The sequence below is a fragment of the Bidens hawaiensis genome, unplaced genomic scaffold, assembly GCF_021521415.1.
Source record: "Bidens hawaiensis isolate Kalapana, Puna unplaced genomic scaffold, B.hawaiensis_p1.1 tig00027998_1, whole genome shotgun sequence".
Lineage (NCBI taxonomy): Eukaryota > Viridiplantae > Streptophyta > Magnoliopsida > Asterales > Asteraceae > Bidens > Bidens hawaiensis.
Genome location: NW_027494540.1, coordinates 180135 through 205172, shown reverse-complemented (window position 1 = coordinate 205172; position 25038 = coordinate 180135). Strand labels below are relative to the sequence as shown.

At 37.7% G+C, this 25038-nt stretch overlaps 1 protein-coding gene and 1 pseudogene across 1 annotated transcript; both read left to right on the top strand.

Annotated features, from left to right (window-relative positions):
* Positions 1–20641: 20641 nt before the first annotated feature.
* LOC143576119 (wall-associated receptor kinase-like 22 pseudogene) lies at positions 20642–21214 on the top strand (annotated as a pseudogene).
* A 1507-nt stretch (positions 21215–22721) lies between these two features.
* Positions 22722–23459, top strand: LOC143576130 (large ribosomal subunit protein mL43-like). Its single transcript, XM_077060304.1, has 3 exons — positions 22722–22895; positions 22962–23068; positions 23161–23459. The coding sequence occupies exons 1-3, from the start codon at positions 22816–22818 to the stop codon at positions 23331–23333; spliced, it is 360 nt and encodes a 119-aa protein (XP_076916419.1). The 5' UTR covers positions 22722–22815; the 3' UTR covers positions 23334–23459.
* Positions 23460–25038: the final 1579 nt, after the last annotated feature.

Below are 25038 nucleotides of genomic sequence, written 5' to 3'. Positions count from 1 at the left end.
TCTTCTACGACGCCACAACTATCATGCAGGGCTGACTCAACAATTGTGGAGCCCTAAATCAAAATAAGATTTGAGGTCTTTTTATGACAATTGTTAAGAAAAAAAATTGTTTACAAATTTTGAATTCATAATATATACTTTAGTAATAACCAATCCTACCACCACACCAATACGTTACATTGAATTTACTTTACCAATTATAATATATCGGTTTATTGGATTTTAATAATCCATACTGACTAGTATTGGCCGATGATTAATTTTATCGCCACTGGCGGTTCCAAATTTAAAAAAGTTGGTCCCCAATGGTCCACCGTTAAAAAAGACCTAACGGCATTATATTTTTATCCAAATTTCAAACTAATGTTTTAGGGCTTTTGATCGAGGATACGTGTCGATTGATGTAAAACTTAGTTCAAAATGGCGCTCCAACACGACAAAACAATGCTTCAATTCGGATATTTGAACTTCCACTTAACAAAAATCAAGCTGTTTGGACCGTTTCGATCTAAGATTTATATCAATTGACTCGTATCCTCCTTTCGATCAAAAGCCCTAAAACCTTAGTTTGAAATTCGGAAAAATGTATAATGTCGTTAAGTTCTTTTAATGGGGGACCACTGGAGGCCAACCTTTGGGACCGTTAGTGGCGATAAAATGAATAGGGATTATTATCGGAATAAATTCAATAGTGATTATTAAATTCCAATAAACCATTATATCTATATATAATGTTTTTTAGAACTTGGAGACCTTAACTAAGTGTGGGCCTAAAGTCCTAACTTGTTTTTGCTGGCCTACGAGCCAGCCCTGCTCTGTTGGTAATTTCCATCTTATTAAGCCCATAACGTGTAGGTGATCGGGTTAGACCTATTGGGCCTATGGAATTCATTAATAATGTAATGGGTTTATAGGGTTACAATTGGGCTTTTATATTTAGGCTTTACTTGTTAGCCAAGTTAGGATCTCCTTGTAAATACATAGTCATGCTAGGGTTATGGTATCATGAGAGGGATTATTGTATTCAAGTTTTGATCTAGTTTCTTGAGTATAATAATGCGTGAGGTTTACCCTAAATATTGTGTGCTCGTTTGTGTTTCCGTTAATAATTCGTTCTTGAATTGGTATCAGAGCTAGAAGACCCAGATCTGAAGATATCGATCGTGTGAAGGAGGTGCTGTGTTGTAAAATTCAATAACGCCAAAGAGATTTACCACTATTCAAAGAGAATTTGAATAGGAAGCTCCTTGATTGGTTGGCTAGAAGAATAAAATCAAAAGGTAATATTTGCCTTTGTTTCCTTTGCTGCCGACTCGGAAAATTCAAGCAGATTGTATTTGTTGTTTGAGTTTGTAGCCCAACAAATCTTGATCTCCATTATGACTATTTTTCGACAGGAGTTCGAAAAGAGAAAATAATAATAAAAGTTGGTGTTATTTTCGTTATTATTTTTTTCTTTGGTACAACAAAGTTCGATCGACTTATTTTCGCGGTTAGAGTTCGACGAAGAACGATGGGTGATAAAGAAACAATGAACACGAGCGGGAACCCGAATGCATTCCAAAGTCCCATGCTTACCTCTACCAATTACACGGTATGTGCTATTCGAATGAAGTTACTCTTGAATGTGCATAAGGTTTGGGATACCATTGATCCGGGTGCAACTGATGACGATAAAAACAACATCGCGATTGCGTTGATTTATCAATCGATCCCGGAAGCGACAATCATGCAAGTGGGTAATCTTGAGTCGGCCAAGGAGATTTGTAACGTGATTAAGACGCATAATCTGGGGGCTGATCGGGTTAAGGAGGCAAGATTGCAAACTCTCATGAACGAGTTTGATGGTATGAGAATGAAAGAGACGGAGAGCATTGACGAGTTTGTGGCGAAACTCTCGTGTACGGCGTCAAAGGCGGCGGTTTAAGAGAGATGATCGAGGAAACTAAGAAGGTCAAGAAGTTCCATTCAAGTTTACCCCGAAGAAAGTTTATTCAAATTGTTGCCTCTCTTGAACAAACTTTCGATCTCAAAACCGTTGGGTTTGAAGACGTGGTGGGATGTTTAAAGCATACGAGGAGCGGATTCGGGAAGAAGACATGCATTCCGAAACCCAAGGTAAGCTTATGTTTTAAAAGTCCGAATCCTCAAGTAGTCGGTACAATGATCGTGAGTCCACTCATGGAGGACGTAGACGTGGAGGAAGGCGAGGACGAGGTAGTCGCAGGTCGGGTCAAAACGGCAGTCATCAAGAAAACGCCATGAACCGGGAAAACCGTGAACATAAGGGCAAAACCCGGGACCTCTCAAAGGTTCAATGTTATCAATGTGATGAGTTTGGACACTTTGTCCACAAGTGGCCCAACCGAAAACAAAAAGTTCAAGGGGAAGCAAAGTTAGCCGAAGTATCCGAGACAAGGGATCCTGCTTTGTTTATGATGAAGAGTGTTCAGAAACGGTGTTCTTGAAAGAAAAGAATGTTATACCCGGAAATTACGAGTCAAAAGATGGTGATGATTGGTACCTAGACAACGGTGCAAGTAACCACATGACGAGTAACAAGTCTTTCTTTTCTGAACTTAACAATAGTATCACGAGAAAGGTTAAGTTTGGTGATGACTCTTATGTTGATATAAGCGGTAAGGGGTCGATTTTATTTGAGACTTAAAAGTGGTGAACATCGTTTGCTTACGGATTTTTATTTTATACCGAGTCTTCGAAGCAATATTATTGGTCTCGGTCAAGCCTCAGAACACGGGTGTGATATTCATATCAAAGATAACTACCTTACGATGCATGATGGGCAAGGTAGGTTATTGATGAAGGTGACTCGTTCCTCTAATCGGCTATACCGGATACAATTGAAGATTGGTAAACCGGTTTGTTTACTTAGCTGAATTGAAGAAACAAGTTGGTTGTGACATGCTAGGCTTGGTCACTTGAACTTTGAGTCGATAAAGCTAATGGCTAGGAGGGAGATGGTTGAAGGAATGTGTGGCGTTACCCATTAAAACAAGTTGTGTGAATCTTGTTTGGTCGGGAATCAAACGAGGCAATCCTTTCCTAATTCGGCGGTGTTTAGGGCGAATCAAGCCCTAGAACTTGTGCACGGTGATTTTTGTGGACCGATTACCCCTCCAACAATAGCGGGTAACGGGTACATGTTTGTTTTAATCGATGATTACTCACGATTTGTTTGGACATATTTGTTGAAGGCTAAAGATGAGGTGTTGGAAGCTTTCAAGAAGTTTAAGGAATTGGTTGAAAGTGATGTCGGGAAAAAGATCAATACGTTTCGTACCGACCGAGGTGGTGAGTTTACCTCACATGAGTTCAACCAGTTTTCTGACATGGAAGGCATTCAAAGACATCTAACGGCACCATACACACCTCAACAAAATGGGGTGGTTGAAAGACGGAATCGAACCTTATTGGAGATGACACGAAGTATGTTAAAAGAAATGGGCGTTCCGAATTACTTATGGGGTGAGGCAATCTGACATGCAACTTACATCAAGAATTGGATTCCTACTCGTGCCCTAAAGGAGAAGACGCCATACGAGATGCTAAAACAAAAGAAACCGAATATTGCTCATCTTAAAGTATTTGGTTGTGTGGCATATGCAAAAATAGTGGGTACTCACTTGAAAAGGCTCGATGATCGTTCGAGGAGTTTAGTGCATATCGGAGTCGAGACCGGATCCAAAGCTTACTGGTTGTTCGATCTGAATACCCAGAAGGCTGTGATAGCTCGTGGTGTGGTTTTTGACTAGAAGAAGACGTGGGTTTGGTCTAATTCGGGTCAAACCAATGAAGAAATGGAGCTAGCACCGGGTTTATTTTGGGTTTATTGGAACGGGGTTATTGATACCGGAGTTGGGCAAGTTGTAACTGAGCCTATGAGAAGCAACAGCATTAGCGACGAAATTCAGCTTCGTCGCAAGATTCAGAAACAGAATCAGTGACAGCTTCTGTCGCTAATTCAGACAGCCCATCAGCACCTTTAGTGACAGATTCTGATACTCTGGTCTCTAATTCCAGCAACTCAGCAACCTCTTTAGCGACACAGCAGCAACTGGTTTAGCGACAGCAGCACTTGACGAACCAGAAATTAACTTACGAAGATCTACACGTGTTCCAATCGCACCGGTTAAGTTCAAGAGTGGGGAGGTTTGGTGATGTGGAGATTGAAGACATGCAAAGTCAAGTTAAGCAAGTTGTGAACGGACATCGCCTCAAACCTTATTTGGAAGGAAAGGATTTGAACATGATTGACAAAGATAAGGTGAGTTTCCTTCTAAACTCACCGGATGGATCCATTTCATAAAGGAAACGCTCAGGTATGTTGTATAGTGTAGATAGTTTTTGTTAAATGTTTATTTTTCTAAAAATTACCTTCCTCATGCGAGTATGTTCGAACCAAGTGTGGGGAAGTTCTTAGGAATTTCTTCACCGTGTTGAGGACAACTCGGGTTTTTCATGAGGGGTAGGGTAATTTTTGATTGTTAGTGTGATTTTGTCAATACGTTGTTTGGTTAAAAAAAATTGCATACACCGTGGACCACGGTGTAAACCGTGTCCCACGGTCAAACCAATGTAGCCCACAGTTCAAGCATTCACCATGGTACGGTCCTCTCTTTTCGTTTTGGTTCAACATAACCGTGAACCACGGTTCCCACCGTGGCCCACAGTTCACATTGCATAAGTCGTTGACATGGTCAACCGTGGACCATGGTTACCACCGTGGCCCATGGTGCAGCTCCCCCTACTATGATTTGACGGATTTTAAAGGTTAAAAAGGAATTTTAAAATTGTTTTACATCCATTCTCAGCCATAAAATTCACCAACCAGTTATCCTTCTTCAAACACTCCTCTCTAAAACCCTAATTTCACCATCTCTTTCTTCCATCTCTTTTAAAGATTTTTCTTGTTTGCTTGTCAAAAATTACTTGTTTATCATCCTAAGCATCAACCAAGGTATGTCTTTGTCAATTCTTTGAATACATTGCAAAAATTGTTAGGGTAGTGTTGATTTGTGTAAACCCACTTGCTTGTTAGTGATAATGGGTACAAATTGTACTTGTGGATAAGAAATAGATGCTTGAAATTGGTGATTTTTCATGGAAAAGTTGAAAAATTAAGTGTTTATTGAAGTTTTGTGACATTGGTTAATTATATAACGAGTTGGTTATCCATAACTATGGTAACGAGCAAGTGTGGGGATGGACATATTGAATTAATTTGGTTTGTTTTTGGTGGTTTGTGTGTATAGATGGAATTCGGACAAGGGAAAAGGAAAGGCGGCATCTACAAGTGGTCGGGCCGCCCAAGCCAAAAGACAACGGTTGCAGGAAGAGCAAGAGCATGTGCAAGTAGAGATCCCAAGACCCGACTGGAGAGGTGGGGTATTATCGAGTTATGCTTTAGAATGGCAACCTGAGTTGTTCAAGGATAAGATGAGTACCATAAGAGAAAGGTCGGAAGGGTTCATGTGTGAGAAGGATGTGACCGACTCAGGGTTTGAAGCGTTTGGCTTGTTTGACAAATTCGAAGCATTAGGTTGGGAAGCTGCTCTCCAGTGTTACGATGGAGAGAGCACGGTGTTATATGACAGGGAGATTGAGTAGTGGGTATCTACTTTGAGGTGCCCACCGTTTAGGAAGGGTTCAGAGATGAAGTTGATCGGTACTGTGGGTGGAACAACGGTGGAGATGTCTTTCAAGACACTCAATCAAATTGCCCAGTTTGATAGCAAGCCAGCCAACTCGTACGTCTACCCATCGGTCAGGGATTTGTTTGACCATCCCGAAAAAAATCCGCAATGGTATAATATATTATCGTCGGTATTGGCGGGGGGTAGAATTACGGGTTCGAACTTTAAAAGAAGGGAATTGAGGATTGAAGCTCAACTGTTGATGACCATATGTCTCTCCAATGTGGTACCCCGTCGGAGTGACATTTTGGTGGTAAGAAACAGTGACATGCCCGTTTTGGCCGCTTTAATGAGTGGCAAGCCGAGAATCTCCTTTCGCTACTTAGCCATGCTCAATATATGGACGAGTAGAGAAAGCAACAAGAGAAAGTTGATCCCTCACTGCTAGTTGATCACGGCGATACTGAAGTTGCATGGCGCCATTCCAGCAGGCGCAATTGGGTTGAAGACGGTTTTTTCGGAACATAAGTTGGATTCATTAGGCCCGGGTTGGATTTATACAAAAAACGAACGGTACCATCAATTGAAGAACGGTAATGTGAAGTGGCGAGTGTTAAGGGAGGATGTTGAACGAGAGGTGAATGAAGCAGTGGAGGAAATAATCGAAGAAGGAAGTGACGATGAAGACATGGAGGTAGTTGGCGATGTTAATGTTGGTGGTAGTGGGTCCCAACAAAGGGGTTGTGACTATCCTTTGGGATATGCCTCATATGGAGACAATTGGGCCCACATGGGTTCGATAAATGAGGTGGTGGAGAGACATTGGCCCTCCACTTTTGACAGTTGGTCGGAGGAATCCCGGGCACTTTTCGACCACCAAACTTTCATGGGTGCTTACCATGAACGAGCCGAGAAACAAAGACACTACCGTAACGAGATGTGGAACCGTGCTCATACCAATGCGCGCGAGCACGAATCAAACATGCGATATATGGACGACAGGAACAGAAGAATGCACGAACAGTGGCACGCTGGTGAAGAGGTCATCCTAGATCCACCAAGTGTGGACTACACATCTTTGCCTCCATACGACTGCTCTGTGCAATATCCCGAGCCTCCATTGCATCACTCCATATGGATGGACCCGATGCAGTCGATGGCACCACCACCACCATCATCGGGAGAGGGCAGCAGCGGCGGAAGTGGAGCTTTTAACTTTGGTGAATTTTCGGACTTTATGACCTCCATTTTCGGGCCGCCACAACCGCCCTACTACTGATTGGACTTCATCATACCAGGTGCACTTTGTTTTGTATATTTTGTGTATATTGGTGTTTTTATGCTATGTTTTGTGTATTTGGGGGGTTGGGAGGAGAATGTTATGGTTATGACAATTGGTGGTGTTTGTGTGTTTTATTTCCTAAAAACCATACATTAGGGACAATGTATCCCAAGTGTGGGATGGGAAATTTTTCGTTAAATTATAAAAAAAGGACAATTGAAAGAAAAACACTAGAAAGTGGTAAGATTGGCGGGGCAAAGTTTTGGTTCCCTTTCATGGTCATAATTTCCCCAAATCAAATTTGCTTAGCTATGTTAAAAATGTGGTTGAGTAGTATTCTAGGCAAGGTTAGCATGCTTTCGGTTTATCAAATCACATAACATGCCCACTGTCACTTAGGTATTTGGAAAAACAAAGAGCGGTGACGAATTGGTAATTCTCCGTTAGGACTTGTGCCATCAATGCATTTCGAGACCTTAGCTTAGCATAAATGCAAAAGTGATTGAGGCACTTAGATTAAAACCTCATCTCGGATGAGTGTGAGTGCGGGTTTTGGGGGCTGGGCCTATTGAATTACATATATGAGCGTGGGTAATGAGAGGGACGGGGGGATTGGTTCATTTAGTAAACATATTTGGGCTTATTGTTCCTATTTAATTAACCCCGATGTATTTGTGAGACGATCTGGCTTGATAGGTTCTTTGTAATTGTAGTTGTTTTGATTCTAATCAATAGAGAGTAGTACTTAAGTGTTTATGCAAGTTATTATTAAAAAAAAAAGTTGAAGCAATGTTTAAAGTCATGTGTATCGAGTTGATGATACAAGTCGTGTATATAATAGTGTGTTTTTTTGTTTATTTTAATTTTGATGTAACAAGCCGGGTCGGATCACTTGAGCCACTTTCAATATTCCCCATTCCATACCCTTACACCTAGCCCCATTACAACCCATTTAAGACCTCTTGATTTGAGTTTGTGGTGAAGCACGAGTAGGTGGAGATTTGACGGTGGCACAAGCGTATGCGAGGAGAATCGAGTATGATTGTGATATTTGGAATGATCACCGATAAATGAGTTAATGAGTGACGGTGTGTTATGTATGAGTAACGATCGAAAGCATGTTAAGGTTGACTAGAATTCTATGTTTTAAAATATAATATCAAGTAAGCTAGTGCAAACCTCTAATTATGTGGGAATAGGGTAGGACTTGGGACCTTAACTGAGTCGATCTTGCGGTTTGTTTGGTGGTGTGTTTTGAAAGCAATTGTGGTTTAAGTGTTGCTTGAGGGCAAGCAATGTGTAAGTGTGGGGATGTGACGGGTGGATCATAGAGTCACCCTTAAGTGTAGTAATTTCAGTTAAATAATGTGCGTTTATGTTTAATTTCAAGGACTTGGGTTACTACACTATATCATGTGATTGTAGGTTTAAAAAGCTAAAGGACGGCGTTACAAGACCATAGGCGAAAACGGTGAAGAAAAAGGAGCTGGAATGAGAAGATTATGAAAAAATCAAGAAAATCGGGAGCCAGCCCCACCGTGGCCCACGGTTCATACCGTGAACCACGGTCCATACCGTAGTTCACGGTCCATCTGAAGCAAAACAAACAGATTACACCGTACCATGGAAGAAGGTCAGGACCGTGGCCTACGGTCCGATCGTAACAACTAACTAAATTTGGCTTTAATTGGCCGTTTTGGCTAACTTTTTCATTATCTATTGATCAAGAAACTTGGGAGGACGAATTCTGGGAGGAAAGAACAATATTTGGTAATTGGTAATCATTGTTTTGTGCATTTTAATTCATTTGATGTTTCATTCAATTGATATCATGATGATTTCTCAAACCATGAGTGGCTAATCCCTCTTGGTGATCATCTTGGATGTAGGGTTTAATTGATACATTATGTTATGCTTTGAATTCTAGAATAATGACTTTGCAATCTTTGTGAGTTGTTATGGTGTTTGGTTAATTGTTTGTAAATTGTTCCTTGTGTTTGATCATGACTTAAACCATACATTCTTGGTGTCATTGGCAATTGAGATATCATGGGAAGAATTAGGGTTAAACATTAGTCAATTGATTATCGGGTAACAACCTTGCATTTTGTTAATCCAAGTACTTAGTTCCCTTTTTATCACAAACAAGTGAACAAACATGAACTATGTCTAGGTGGTTCATTCTAGTAAGCATGAATATTAGTGTTGATTTAAACCTGAAATCTAAGATGATCACTTTCGTTTAATTTGTTTACAAATCTCAATAGTTGTTTTGCAAGTGTTTTATTTTAATTTAGTTAATCTAAAAAAAACAAACAATCAAATCTGAATTTACTTTTATATAATTTTAGTTTAAGTTTTGTTTTCTGTTATAGCTACTGGGTAACACATATTCCATAAACTCTTCGTGTTCGACACCCATTTGCCACTATCTAATTAGTGTATTTGGTTTATTTTTGCATGAGTCTTCGACCTCGTGTCAGTATACAAAAGTTGATAAATGTATATAAATGCGAGCTTGTAGTGAGGGCTAAAAACGCTCATTTTTCATGCAATGTCGACGCCACATATCACGAAGGTTTTTTTTTCTTTTATGTGCAGTGGCTACAGGCTCTTGTAATTACTAATTATTGTTCAAAATTTCAAATAAAGCAAACAAAACATGAAAGTAAAAGAAGAGATATGGTTGGTCCTTTGACCAACCCCCTTTTGCCCCTTCTTCTCCACAACGTCGTTGCTACAAACGTAGCCAGAGAAAAAAAAAAGAGGAAAACACCCCACTGTAGCAATGTGGAGACGGCATGGGTGCTTCTTGGGTGTCAAACCAACTTCACTACGAGTGTCAAACAATTTGTTATTTGGACGATATTTTTAAAAACCGTGATATACTATTGTAATATGAGCCACATATATCAATTCAAAGGAAAGAGTTGTTTGAATGAACGGCAGAACCGAGAAATGGGTAAAACCCCAAAACAACAAACCAACCTAGAATTAAGCCATAACAACGTGAACATTGAAATTAAGTTATCCCAAGAAGACATTACTATTCATTATCATAGGTGGGCTCGAAAATGTCATGAAGAAACCTTCTTAATAGTGACATTAAGTGGTCCCCTTAAGGGACAACTATTTGCAACGTCATTGTGGATATGATCTATGAATGTATACAATGTGACTGATGTGTGTATCTTAATTTCGCATGGAACACGGTTATTAGTTTTAAACTTTATTGCATTAACGTCATGTTGATAAGATGAGGACGATTCAACATGAACCAATGAAGCGTTAAGAATGTTGTATTGTGTGACATGCTTATAATGTGCAGTATGACATTATACTTTGAATCAATAAGTAAATTTCATGTCAGTCAAGTCATCTAATATTTGCATTGTTTGCAAGAAAAACTAACGAGTAGTGGATATGATCAATATATTTACTCTTCTAAAACTATAAATCATTACGTCTTTTGGTTTTGATTACTATCATTATCTTATACCGTTCTAAATCCGATTATGTTTTTAACGAACCTAAAATAAGCCAAATAAAAGTAATTTCATATGCATATAATAATAAAATATGTCAGGCTTTGCCGTTACAAGTTACAACAATATGTTAGGATCAGGGTTGGTGACCAACCGACAAAAACAAAGCTTTAAAACACTATAGAATTGAGAGGTCTTGAGTTCAAGTCTCTCAAATGACACATGCTGAAAATTGAAAGAATAATCTAAAGGTTGATAAGACGATCATTATTATTACTTCAAAAACGTTTTTAATCAACTTTTTTGTCATTATATTTAGATATAAGCGTTTTCAAACACAATGACAAAAGTTATATATTTATAAATTAACAAAAGACGGGTAAGTGGGCAATTTATAATATTACAATTTCGGAAGGGTTGTTGCTTTGTGTACTATAACCTATGCAGTAATTGTTGTACGTTGTTGTCATTGGTGTAGTTGGTTTAAGGCTTTACTGCCATGCATAGGGTTTTGTACTCTTTAGTGGGTTTGGTGCTCACCTCTTCCACACATCTGTTCTTGTTTAGTATCACTGCCTGTGACGGTGGTGTGGTGGTTCGGTGGACGGATTTATCGTTGCCTGGTTCCATTTAACCCGACCTGCAATTTCGTCATCGACATACAAGTCCATAGGTAATGATTTCGTATGATCCAAATCCAATCATTTAATTCGTCTTTTGAGTTCTTAAAATTTCATCTAAGATTGAAATATTAAACTATCGCCTGTGACATCAAAATATAAATCATGATTGATATGATGCATCATTTAGGTATCTTTACACTAAAACAAATTAAAAAGCACTCCATGGCGGAGTGGCCAACCATGGGTCGACCGTCTGTCATTACCCGGGTTCAATTTGAGCATTCTCATCCAGTTCCCTAAATGTTTGTGAGGGGAGTTTGTAAATGATAGGGTAAATTATAGGGTGGAGAGAGAAAAGGTAATGATTTTTTGTAAATTTGGGGAAAGGATAGTGATTTTTTTGTAAATTATAGGGTGGAGATAGAAAACTATGATGAATAAAGTACAAAAAAATATTATTTAATTAAACAAAAGAGATAAATGCAGTGTTTTTTAGTATAATTATAGAGATAAAGATAGAGAACCGGATAAGAATGCTCTTAGGAACCCTTGGTGGCGGTGGAATGGTGGTAGACATTGTCTGGTTTCGATCGGGAACCATTGGTGGTTGTGTCAAACCGTTAGTGGCGGTGGTGTGGTGGTTTACGGTGCTTGCGTGGTGGTGGCAGAGTACCACCGGAACCGTCGTTTATCGTTGTTGGGTTTCGATTGATGTTGTGGTTTGCTGATTGTCGAAACTCAAATGTTTTCCGAGCTACTGTTTTCGGCGGCTATATGGTCCTCTATGGTGGCAGTGAACAGTGATTGTGAGCAAGTTTGGTTTTCTGCTTTGACAATGTTGAAAGAAACTCCATTAGAAAGCTTGGAAAGTGTTCATGGAACCATGGAAGTTCTTAAGTCAGATGTTTTAAGGCTCACTTTGGTAAGACCAGGGGCAGATTTACATGCAAGTTACGGTGTCACGGGAATCCACTGAGTTTTGAAATTTATATAGAATATCTATATATTATGATAGTGAACCCATATAAATTTTGAAAGTGAATCCATTAGCATTCTACAGCCTAGCTCTGACGGTAAACATCCCTCCTTTTAGTTGGGTAAACCCGGGTTCGAATCCCATTAAGAACAAGATTTAGTTTTTATTTCTTTTATAGCCATTTGCTTTATTCTTTTTTTTTACCAGTTAACTAAGCCAGGGTTTTTATTTTTTACCCACATCGCTAACAACAGCTCCCATGGCCTACCCCTTCAAACCCTAACAGCAGTAATCGGTGACTGGCGCCGGCCCACCATCAAACTCTATCTCCGTGACTCCGTCACCGTTTTCCGCCTCTACCCCTCTGCCTCTGCTGGCTGTGCCGCGACCCTCCCTTCACAGCTTCAATGCTTCACTTCAATCTTCAGGGTAACTGGTAAGATATTTAATTATTTTCATGTTTTGCTTCAAGTATTTTCGTTTATTTATTGAAATTAGAATTACAAAGGATGGTTCTTTGAAAATTTTTAATTGAATTAGGCAATTAGTTATGTGTAAATTTGATTTGTAGGCATTATGAATATTAAAAGATATTTCTCAAGTGAACCAACAAACATTCAATTATCATCTTCAACTAGTAAACAACCCTCAAGAATATATTTGGATGATCTTCCATGGGATCCTTCGGAAAGGAAACTAATTTCATCTTATCATCCAAGTCAAAAAGATGAAATTAGACGAACAGTGAACCCGACCCGAACCGTTGAATCGTTGAATCGACCCGAACTGTTGAGTCGACCCGAAATTTTTTATGACCGATCATATAAAATTAGAGCATTTAAAAACAGTGTACCCATTGAAAAAAAATCATGGATCCGTCACTGGGTAAGACAACATTGTTGGTATAGTAGTGTTATAAATTTGATACAAAGCATAAATTTTGACATTTACTACTAATTTGTTAAGAATGGAGATGGTATAGAGATTGTGAAAAAATTGGGTGATAAGATGAGATTTTTTTTTTTTTGTTTTTTGGATAAGTTATAGTAATATGATGTTTTAGTTTCGTATTTATTTGAATGTGTTGAAAATTTTTGGATAACTCAATTGTTATGGTTAGTTTTATATGCATACATACTTCAAACTCATGCATGCATGGAAGTAATTTAGTATAAAACCTTTTGATGCTAAATCAACTTTAATTCTCCATTTTCATATGCATTCGATGGATCGTGATAATCTATGTTTGTACAGGTGGGCCCGGGTCATCAAATAGTAAGGAACTTTATATGCTCTTTTTTCTTATCTTGAAATGTTGTTAGTTTGTTGTTGTCTGAATTTTTGACACTAGGATTCTTCTTATTTCACGTATGTTTAACAAGGTAATATATATGAAATAAATTAATTAACATTTTCAATCAATGATTTTAAGAGTATGTAACTTTTGTTAACGGTTTGAAAAAGGGGGGAGGGGGGGGGGGTGTTACCCCTAGTTTGATATAAAATTAAGTCAAATCGTTTAAAAAGAAAAAACAAGTGTGTACCTACTCATAAATGATTTATTTAGTAAAAATATTTGTGCCTTTGAACATGTGTTTGCATTTTTAATTTTTATTCAAAGTTTATACGTACACCATCCAAGGTGAAGTGTTTCATAGTATGTTCCTCAAATCACAATTCACACGGACCATTATACTTTATAAGGACTAACCTCTTTACAATTTATCGCGTCAAATCTTAATTTGTTCTTAATAAAGATGAATAAGTTTTGCAGGTTTACACTTTAATCCTCTTGCTTTCTTTAAGAGCGTCAGCAATAGACACATCATTAGTGGCTCTAAGATACGCCAAGGAGGGTTGCGATGATATGTGCAGGTATGTCAAGATTCCATACCCTTTTGGAATCGAAGCAAATTGTTCTGTCAGCAAATGGTTCATCGTTGATTGCAACTCCTTCACTCCTTATCTCTTCTCTGCACTTAACCAGCTCCAAGTTTTGAGTATTGACTTACCAAATCAAGTTGCCACTGTACATATGCCAGTCAAATCTGATTGTAGTAACATCAACAACATGGATCTTGGTGGAAGCCCTTCTTCTTTTCCATAACCCAAAATAGATTTGTGTGGAGGTAGGGTCCTAAATACCCGGCGACCTTCTACTTATTGTGCTTTATATTATATTTGTTATACTATTATTTTTTACTAACCAATGCCCAATGGGCTGGAGGGGTTGTGGAGGTAACCCCTAACAGGGCCTGGCCCAATACGGTTAGGGTTTTATGATGGTAGCCATGGAGTTCCTATATAAGGGGTCTTTACCTTTTATTTGGGGGATCCCTTCTGGGACACTTGGCCTCCATATACATTTTTGTGTCTGTAAACAAGAGGAAACTCTTAGCAGTCACCTCTACATCCCCCTTATTTCCATGGCAAATCTCGAGCAACCGGCGAAGAAGACGAAGTCGTGGTTCGTTCATCTCGAAGATCGGGGAACATCGATATAGATCAGGTCAGATCCATTCCGTGTTTCTTCATTGGCGCCATCCGTGGGACCGGCAACGAACCACACTTTGATTTTCGCCTCAGTTCTCAGATCTGTTCTTCAGTTATTCTAGATCTATGATTTTTCTCTCTAGAAAAATCCAAATCTGGAAGGGAAAAAAAAAGAAAAACTACATGATTCGGACGGTCAAGCCTCCGTATTTATGTTGGTTTTAACTGGATTTTTCCGATAATACACACGAGATTCGGTTATGATTTATTCAGATCTGAGTTCGATTGAACAGCTGTAACGTTTGGTATTCCGGCCGTATCCCCAGATCTACGTTTATACGGATCTGATCCTTTCAGATCTAACTGGTTTCTAGGAGGTCGGCAAATCGTCAAACTGATTTCATAAATTTGATGGTACAAATCACGTGCTCTCCACGCGCGTTGTAGAGGTATGGGAGTCCTTTGTCTTTTGTGGCCAGATTTGATAAACACATTGTCAGAGTGATGTAAATGTTTGCTTTATTTTTGGGTAAGAAGCAATCAATTCCCAAGACAAGAAATGTGGCTCAAATTTAGTTTGTGGTGATTTGTAAAAATTTTTTTAACTTGTAGAAGAGTTTTTCGGCGGGAAAGGAAAGGATACGCCACCCGCACTCCGGCCACCGAGGTTTATTTACACCCTCAAGTGGACCATAACCAGTCCTCGCGGACCATATAAGAGTTTCCGCCACCATACCCTTGGTTCCACGCCGAAACCACCATGCGTGTTGGAAGACGACACCATGCCCTTGGTTTCACTTGGAAACCCCATGTGGGCCGGAAGACGACCCCATGCGGGTCAAAAATCATATAGTATGAAGTCGGAACACGACACCATACTCTTGGTTTCATTAAACCACCATGCGGGTCAAAAGACGACATCATGGGGGTTGAAAAACCTATAGCTTGAGGTCGGAAGACAACATCATGCACTTGGTTTCACGCGAAAACTCCATGCGGATCGGAAGACGACACCATGCGTGCCCTTGGTTTTACGCAAAAGACTCCTCCGATAAGAATTCATACTTTGAAGAAAGGTTTTATATTGGAAGGGAGAACTCTTATCCGGTATCACTTATGTGGACACTGTCATATAGAGAGAATGTGAATATAGGTTGTTGTACTTTTACGTCTATAGTCGAAGTGGATGTGGGTGATAGTTCTCCAATGTACTCATGGTCATGCCAGCATGATTCTTCTTTGGCAATAGAAGGGAACCCATATATAAATGATGGATGCGACGTACTGTAAGTGTTTATTTTATCATTTTGGTTTTCGCTCTAGTGTTCTTGTGTGTATTGGTGTTTTGATATTGGACTTTCTCTTCTTGTATTGTATGTCTCCAGACATATATACAAAGTGTACTCGGTGTGAGGATGGTGGAGGTCATTGTTTGTATAACTTAGTAAATGAAGTTGATGGCTTAGCTAGCAAAGTCAGTTTTATTTGTCAAGAAAGCAAATTATTCTAGGTAGCTTTACCTATGATTTATTTTATAGTAAAATACATTTTAGGTCTATGAGGCTTGGTATGCTGCTCACCCTTTCGTGCAAAAGTTAATGTTTTAAATATCATGGCCAAAAGTTTAAATTCTACAATCATTTCAGTCGATGGTTTTAACACTATCTATACTAATTAAATAGAAGAAAAATTCAAGCATTTTATATATAAGGACTATTTATATAATTTATACAAACCTGTTATAATAGTTGCATAACTATTATTATTATTATTATTATTATTATTATTATTATTTGTTTTTTTTAATGTTTTTATCCACTATTAGTTATAGATAATCTTCTTCTTTATAATTGTTTTTTAATGTTTTTATCCACTATTAGTTATAGATAAAAGGCAAATTGAAAATAAATAATCTCACATTTTGTGCACTGGGCGATAATAAATCCATGTTTAAAAATCCCTGCCAACAATCCAACCTTTCGACTATTTATCTCTTAATGGATCTGTTAAAAACACTTAGCGTTGTTAAATTTTTTTTTTCCAAATTTCTAACCGATGTTTTAGGGCTTCTAATCGGAAAAAGGATACTAGTCGACCGATGTAAAACTTATCTCGAAACACTGATCCAAACGACCACACCGTGTTTCAATTCGGATGTTTGAAATTAACAAAAACCAAGTCATTTGAATCACCTCTCGAGATAAGTTTTACATTAGTCGATCGTATCTTTTTCCGATCAAAAGCCCTAAAACATCGGTTTAAAATTCGGAAAACCACTTAACGACGTTAGGTGTTTTTTAATGGGGTCCATTGAGAGAACATAGTCTAAAGGTTGGACCGTTGGCAGAGATTATTAAAGGTAAGATTATTATCGGCCAACACACAAAATATGAGATTATTTATTTCCAATTTGCCTAAATAAAAATTATAGCTTTTATTATTCATATGTAATTATAAATTGAGCTAGTATTCCTTTACTCGTGTTCGCATAGTATACAAATAGAATAAGTCGCTTGCTTGTTAGCAAACAAGCAAAAATCAAACCGATAGCCGTCGGTCATTATATATAAAGATGGGTTGAGTTCAAATAAGAAGTTTAATTTTACTAAGAAGGCTAAGAAGGAGGGCATTTTTATCCATCTCAAATTAAAACCCTAATCTCAAAAAACCAACTTACTTCTCACATCCTCACCTTCTCCAACCCCCACCATCGGATTTCTGCAATGGCATCTTCCTCTTCTACATCTACACATCCACCATCGTCACCACCCCCGCCACAATCACCTGTACCAGATGAATTGCAATGGCTAACCACCCAAACGGCTGGAGCAGACTCGCCAGAGAAAACTTCATCTTAATCTTCGCCTGATTGTAACCGCTAACCACCACAGTAGCCAGAGTAGACTCGCCGGAGACACGACGCCTCATCAATCTTCGTCAACTCCATGGCGTGAGCTTTAATTTTCTAGATCTGGTTCCATAGACGACGTCCAAAAACCTCACCGTTCACGTTCTTCACCACCACCGGCCACTGCGTCATGAACAGAAAGTAATGAATTTTTTGTAATTCTAGGTGGTTTAAAGACCCATTTGTATTTGTAGGTGGTTTATTTTATTTTTTGTAAAACTGGATAAATCACGGGGGGGGGGGGGAGGGGGGCTGCGAGTTTTAACCACAAATTATAAACTCGCAATGAGGGGCAGCGAGTTTAAAGAGAATCTGACAAAACTTTTAAACTCGCAAGGGGGGCAACGAGGTTTGAATACATCAAATCACTATTAGAAATTACCCATATTTTTATCCCTGTATATGTTTTAATATAGCATATGTTTGATATATTGGATCATTCTCAACAAAGATTCCTATGATGAGATTATTGAAAAAAAACAAGATGTGGTCAATGGTACTCCAAAAGCTTTTATGCATAACTTTTACAAAATATAAAAATAAAAACATCTTTTGTTTCCCCTTTTATTATTTATAAGCACACAAGAATCCGTTATATGTTTTAAACAAGTTCACCAACATAGCATATCACTACACTACACCCACTGTCGGAACCAAACATTTTTTTCCTAAGGATTCGGGATTTTTTGGTACTCGATTTTTCCGATGCCAAATTTTCGGACCCGGATGGGTCAGGTTATGTCGGTCAGATAGATAAATGCAATATCACTATCATAACAAAAACACATAATCAACAATCAATAATACAAAGTCAAATTATATAAAAAAAATATATTATTATAATTGTTCTCTACGCGCTTTCATGTTTTGAAAATGACTCATAACATTTTCAATCATGACTTAATAAAAACTCATTTTCAATTGCAACTTTTATTTAAATTTTATTTAGGTATTATGTTTAAAAATGTTAATTGGTTATTAGGTTTTTTTATAATCTATATATCAATTATTATCGGTTCATTTATAATGTTTATTATTAATTTTGTAGTTATTTTAAAACTTTTTAGATTTTATAAAAAAATATTGATTACTAATTTTTTAATAATTAATGAGTTCGAATATCTTTTTAAAATGATACTAGTTTCACTCGTTATTTCAACACATCGAAACCAGGCTTCCTAACTTCCTCCATCAATTTGATCCTAGCACAGCAAATGGAATGTGCAGCATGCATCCTAAGTTGTGTCTTGAAGTTATCCAGCTCCTTATCATGAGTGGCCTTTAGGTCAGCATGATCCCGCTTCAGCTGCTCAAATTCCTTGGCCATGTTCTCAATATAAAGAGACTTATCCTCGGCTATCCTGTTGAGATCATCCACCTTTAGCTTATGAGTCTCGATCTCTTTGAGAGCAGCATGATGAACCTTGGTCAAGTGCTGATGGACTACAATAAAAAGGTACAATTAATACAATGTTAACTCTTTGATAAAAGAGCATTGCGGTTCCTCACCTAGCAAAGGAGTGACTCGGCGCCTTCGAAGTTGAGTGAGTCAACAATAGATCCCAAGGCCTCACTAGTCTTCCTCTTTCGGGAAGTAGAAGCTCTAGTTCGGGAAGCTGGAAGGAGTGGCGGTTGGATTATCTCGGAAGTTGCACCAAGTCCTATCAAGTCTCTTCAAGCCGTCAAAATTCAAATTTAGGATTAACTAGAAAAAATATAACAGCTGTGAAATAGTGTGTGACAGCTGTAATATTTTTTGGGGACAATTGTTAGGGGTCATTTTATCCCCAACGTTATCCTGACGAATATCCTGATAGCTTAGATTCCTGTCTAGCTGCAGGATCCTGAACTAACCGACTTGACTTGTGTTATTTACGTTATGCTTGCAGGTTACTCAAAAGTATAACAGCCTATAACGGCTAGCTTGACTCATTCTACCTAAAAGCTCGTAGAAACAGCTGAAATACAAGTGGGATGAAGACAAAGTTGTCAAAATGATCATGGCGGCTAGGGTTCCTGGATTTGTAGGACTTGTTATTTTCTCTTTCTATATAAGGAGGCTATTGTGAATGTTGTAGGATACATCTTTCCACCCACAGACCCACTACACGACACTCGTACTCTAGTTATTGTTCACAACCAGTTCTTGAGCTGTAACCTACTTTACATTAATAAATTGAGGCAGGGGATAATTTTTCCCCTCACAATGTTTTTTTTCGAGGATCCTCACAAGGATCTAAGGTTTTTCCTCGCTATATCGTTGTGTTCACCTTTACTTTTACCGTACTTGTTTACTATATTACTTACCTCACTGTTGAAGAAAACTCTATCTCACTTAACGGAATTTCTCAATTATTGCTTCGATAATTTTTGACAAAACATATGCTGAATTCAAATTCTGATTTTACAAATGAGAATTCACATGTAGTTTAAAATTATCAAATTTGAATATACGTGTCTTTTAAAAGAGTTAATTTAATATTTACGGGCCGATCTAAACGAATGGGGGCCATTATTACATTCTTATAGATATAAACCCAAATACTAAGACTGATAAATTCTACACCAATAGTATGTGTTTTTTTTCCCTTTTTCTTTTCCGCATCATTTTTTACCTTTTGATATCTTTTTACCATTTCTTAATGTGCGTTTTAGTAAGAAATATATGAAGATAAATCCAAATTTCTCTCAAAACTACTTAGTTAAGAACTTTTTTTTGTTGGGCTTCTCATATAGGTGTTAGCATAAACATGATGTCGTTTTTCTTGTGGCAACCATCTATGTATTGTACAAAGAGATCAAGAAAAGAAAATATGGGAGACAAAGAAAGAGGTTCTTTAAACATAATGGTGGATTACTTTTAAAACAACAAAAGCGGAGCCATCTTTAGTCAATAAAACCATACTTTTTACGTCGCGTGAGTTGGAGAAGGCCACTGACAACTTTAATGATAACAGAATTCTTGGCCGTGGAGGTCAAGGTACAGTCTAGAAAGGGATGTTGGCGGATGGAATGATTGTAGCCGTCAAGAAATCAAAAATAAAGAGCACTTTATCAAGAAGTTGTTAGTCTATCACAAGTCAATCATAGAAATGTGATCAAATTATTGGGATGTTGCTTAGAAACGGAGGTTCCTTTGCTGGTTTCTGAGTCCATTCCAAATGGTACTCTGTATGATCATCTTCACAAAGGAACCAACGATTTCCCAATTTCTTTAAACATGAGATTACAAATCGCTACAGAAGTTGCGGGAGCACTAGCTTACTTGCATTCAGCAACTTCCATTTCAATATACCACAGAGACATCAAAACAACCAATATACTTTTGGATGACAAATACAGAGCTAAAGTTTCTGATTTTGGAACCTTCAAGATTCATATCAATAGATCAAACTCACTTGACTACCACAGTCAAAGGTACATTTGGCTACTTAGATCCTGAGTACTATCGCTCTAGCCAATTTACCAAAAAGAGTGATGTTTATAGTTTCGGAGTTGTTTTAGTTGAACTATTAACCGGGAACAACCAATTTCCCAAACTAGATTTGACGAGCATAAAAGTTTGGTTATATACTTTATGTTGGCAATGCAAGAAGGACATGTTTTGTCTATTTTTGATGCAACAGTTGTAAAGGAAGGCATCAGGAATGGCCTTTTGGCACTTGCTAATCTTGCATTGAGGTGCTTGAACCTAAAGGGAAGGTATAGGCCAACAATGAATGAAGTGGCTATTGAGTTAGAAACTATACAGACATCTCAGACCCCGTCTATGCATACGGGGACGAATTATTGATGTAACTTATAGGAAATCATTCGAATTCTTGAGTTTAATGATAGTATTAGTATAGTAAGTAAAGCAAACAAAATGTCACTTGATGTTTCCTCTCAATGGCGGTATGACATGTTGTAAATAAGCCAGGTTTTTAAATTTTTACATAGTTTATAAGTTTTAATTTGTAAAGTTGCCTGACTAAAGCCCTCAAATTAGATTACTATAAATTTACCCCAAGGTTGTCATGCATCCACTTTTTTCTAAATAAAACAATAGCTTAACTGGCAAGTTTTTATATTGAACACCAACTCGTCTTATTAAAATGTTTATTATTATATTCAAACATTTTTATCTCTCTATAACAAGAAAGATGTTTACATAATTTGCCGCATAGGAAACAATTAGGGCAATACATTAACTTATTTGGTTTGGTCACTTTCATTCAATTATATTGTTCTTTTATGTTATGCGTTTGGCTATTCCTAAGGTTTAATTTTCTTGCCATTACTATCCAACTTACTAAATTCGTTAGTTGTTATCTGTCAAGTTATTGTGAAATCACCAAAATACCATCACTAACAAATAAAAATAATTTATTTTAAAAATATACTTTTCAATTTGTATGCTCCACTTATTCACCCGTTTTCAGGTAAATAAATAGATATATCCACTTTTTTAGCAACTCCTTCACCTTTGCATTTTCTCCCCAAAGGCCAACACATAAGACTTCAGGGGTTGGGCTTTGAAGAAAGTGGTGAAACTGAACATGCTATTTAAGATGAAAATAACAGTTTACTCTATATTTATCTATTTATTTTTTTTGTCTAATTTTGTAACGAAAACCCAACCTGCCCGGCCTATTTTTTTCCTTTCAAAATCATGCTTAGAAGTGATGTAAAAAAACCGATTTATAACCCGAACGAAATCAATTTATTAGTTAGAACATTTTCTCTCCTAAACCGAGTTTGTATCACCGGTTGATAAACCGGACTCGGCTTATAACCCGAACCGGTTTTGTTGTACACTCATCCATCCATCCATCCCAAAATCTCTGCAAGCCCGGTGTTCTCCTGTAGCAGCCGACTTGTACGTTTACATCTTCAAGTAACCCTAAGCTTCACATTTTGATATCTGGGTTTCGCTTCCTTCTAATCTTCAAAGGGCTTTGCTGCTTTCCATTTGTAATCTGCTTCAGTTTTTCATGTTAATTTAGGGTTATGTTTACATGTCTGTTTGAATCTTGTTTGTTTTAGGATTTAGGTACATTTGATCTGCTTAATTTGATGGTGTTGAAACTGCACACCAAGTGTTCGATAAAATGCCCCAGTGAACAAAACATACATGAAACAATAATCTTTTGATGCTTTCTTTTAAGTAGTATGTCTTTTGGAAGTTTTTGTTGAAATTGTAAATTTGATAGCTGTTTACATGTACCGTTTTGTATTTTCGTACACTCATTCTTGATATAATGATGCATTAAAATAAACGTCTTACTTTCGCTAGTTTTACGTACATTTTCTTACATATGGGGGCTATGACATTGTAAATCAAAGGATATCCCTTTTTATCAAATTTTAATTCAAAGTTCAGCAGTCTGATTCTTGAATCTTGATCTTTGACAGATGTCACAACGAGGTGTTTGGCAGCTTCAGAAGCTGATAGTCAGCTACTGTAACTGGGGTGGAAGTAGTAGAGGTGTCAGGTATGTGTATGTGTGTGCGTGCGCGCGTGTATACATCAATTTAACAGTTTTTTATTTGATGTGCAGGGCTTTTATGGAATCTGAATTGCCATCATTTAAGGAAGCCAACCCTCAGTTGGAGGTGGTTACCGAGCTTAACCGTGGTCAACATCCTTACTTGAAAGGATTATATAGTAAGAATACATACTCTTTTAACAGTGGTCAACATCCTTATTTATTTTTTTGCTTATTACTGTAAATTTATTTGCTTGATTAACCTATGCAGAGAACAAAAACGAACGGGTCGTATCTGTGATGAACACGACTCCAGAAGAAGTACAGCTTTGTGCAACTAGGCTTAGAAATTCTCTGGGAAGAAAGGTGGTGAAGCTGAAGACTAGGCATGTTACCAAACACCCCAGTGTTCAAGGAACATGGACCACAAGCACCCAGATTTGAAGCCCGATGACAACCTTGATGTACCATTTTCCTTGTGTTTGGAACTTTTTTGCTGCTTCATTTCTTGAAAGGATAATAAAGATCTGCAACTGATAGTTATAAGTGCTAGAATCGTTGTTTGAGATCTCTTTTGGTTGTTGTGAAACTGGCCCGTTTGAGATGCGTTCTTATGTGATAAGCCTCACAAAACGGGTGAGTCAGGTCGAGTTGGTTTTGGGTCAAACAAGTTCCAAGCAAAATGAGTCCGGTGAAAGGGTTGTTTTAAAAAAGTATAAATTTGGTTCGGGTGAAAACGGGTTCTAACCAAAATAGACCCAAGTTGAAATGACTTATGAGCAAAATTAGTCTGGGTCAAAATGGGTACACGTTCTGAGCAAACATAGTTCGGGTCTGTTTTAAAAACTATGAATTTGGTTAAGGTAAAAACGGGTTTTACCAAAATGAACTTGGATTGGGCGACGGTTCAAAATGGGCTCGGGTCAAAACAAGTTTCAAGCAAAAAAAATCCGGGTCAAAATAGGAAGTTCTAAAATCTTTTCAATTTGGTTAAGGGGAAAACGGGTTTTGACCGAAATGAACTTGGGCTAAGCGATGGGTCAAAACAAGTTTCGAGCAAAATAAATCCGAGTCAAACGGGCTGGTATATAAACATATCAATTTGGTTTAGTTGAAAATGGTTTTGACCAAAATGAACTTGGGTTGGGGCTTGGTTCAAAACAAGTTTCAAGCAAAATAAATTCAGATAAAAAAGGGTTGATATAAAAACGTGTCAATATAGTTATGGTGAAAACAGGGTTTTCACCATAATGAACTTGGGCTGGGTGATAGGTTAAAACTGGGTTGGGTCAAAACAGGTATCGAGTAAAAGAAATCCAGGTTAACAAGGTTGTTTAAAAAAGTATCAATTTTGTTAAGCTGAAAACGGATGCGACTAATATGTACTCGGGATGAAACGGGTTGTAGAAAAAAAAATCAAGTAGATTCACCCACTGTATTTTCTTAAGCGGCTTGTGGCGATGGGTGGCAGAGACAAACAATATCACGTGTGGTGCTAACCCGTTTGAACATGTTTTAAGTTAACCAGTGTTATAACAGTGGCCCGTTTTGATCCATTGTATAATACGAGTAGACCTAGATTGACCCCTTATCTAACTTGAGTAGACCTAAGCCGGCCCATCATTTAATTTGAGTTGATTCAAACTTACAAATGCACCAATTATTTTTATCCTAAGTCAACAAATTCTTTTAAGAACGAGTCATGATTGTCGCCCTTAGTATGCGGGCTTCGGGTTTGCTTTACCTAATTTGGGTTGACCCAGACCGATTTAGATTGTTCGGCTTAGCGGGTCACATGGTTACATGATTAAATAGAACCACATATTTCAAATTATATCAAACCTCTTTTTGGTTCTTTTGTCACCCTTTTCTTCTACAAACTTCACTCCTTGTGAATTAGGACCAGTTGTGGTCCTGTTTAACGGTACGGACATGTTTCATCAATTCTTATGGTTGTTGGTTAGCTTTAAGATTTGAAGTAGGTGGTTATAAGTTATATACTGTATGGGCCTTCATTTGGGTGATAAAGACCTTTTTAGTGACTTAAATAGATATAGCAACAAGTCCTGATCAAAACTATTTTATGCAAAGAAGGTAGCTCTAATCATTATGTTCCCATCCCAATACAAAATAATAAATATTTAATACT

Coding starts and splice junctions, on each gene's coding strand:
- LOC143576130 (XM_077060304.1), top strand. CDS start 22,816: ATGTCACAACGAGGTGTTTGGCAGCTTCAGAAGCTGATAGTCAGCTAC. Junction 22,896..22,961: donor GGAAGTAGTAGAGGTGTCAG/GTATGTGTATGT, acceptor TTTGATGTGCAG/GGCTTTTATGGAATCTGAAT. Junction 23,069..23,160: donor TTACTTGAAAGGATTATATA/GTAAGAATACAT, acceptor TAACCTATGCAG/AGAACAAAAACGAACGGGTC.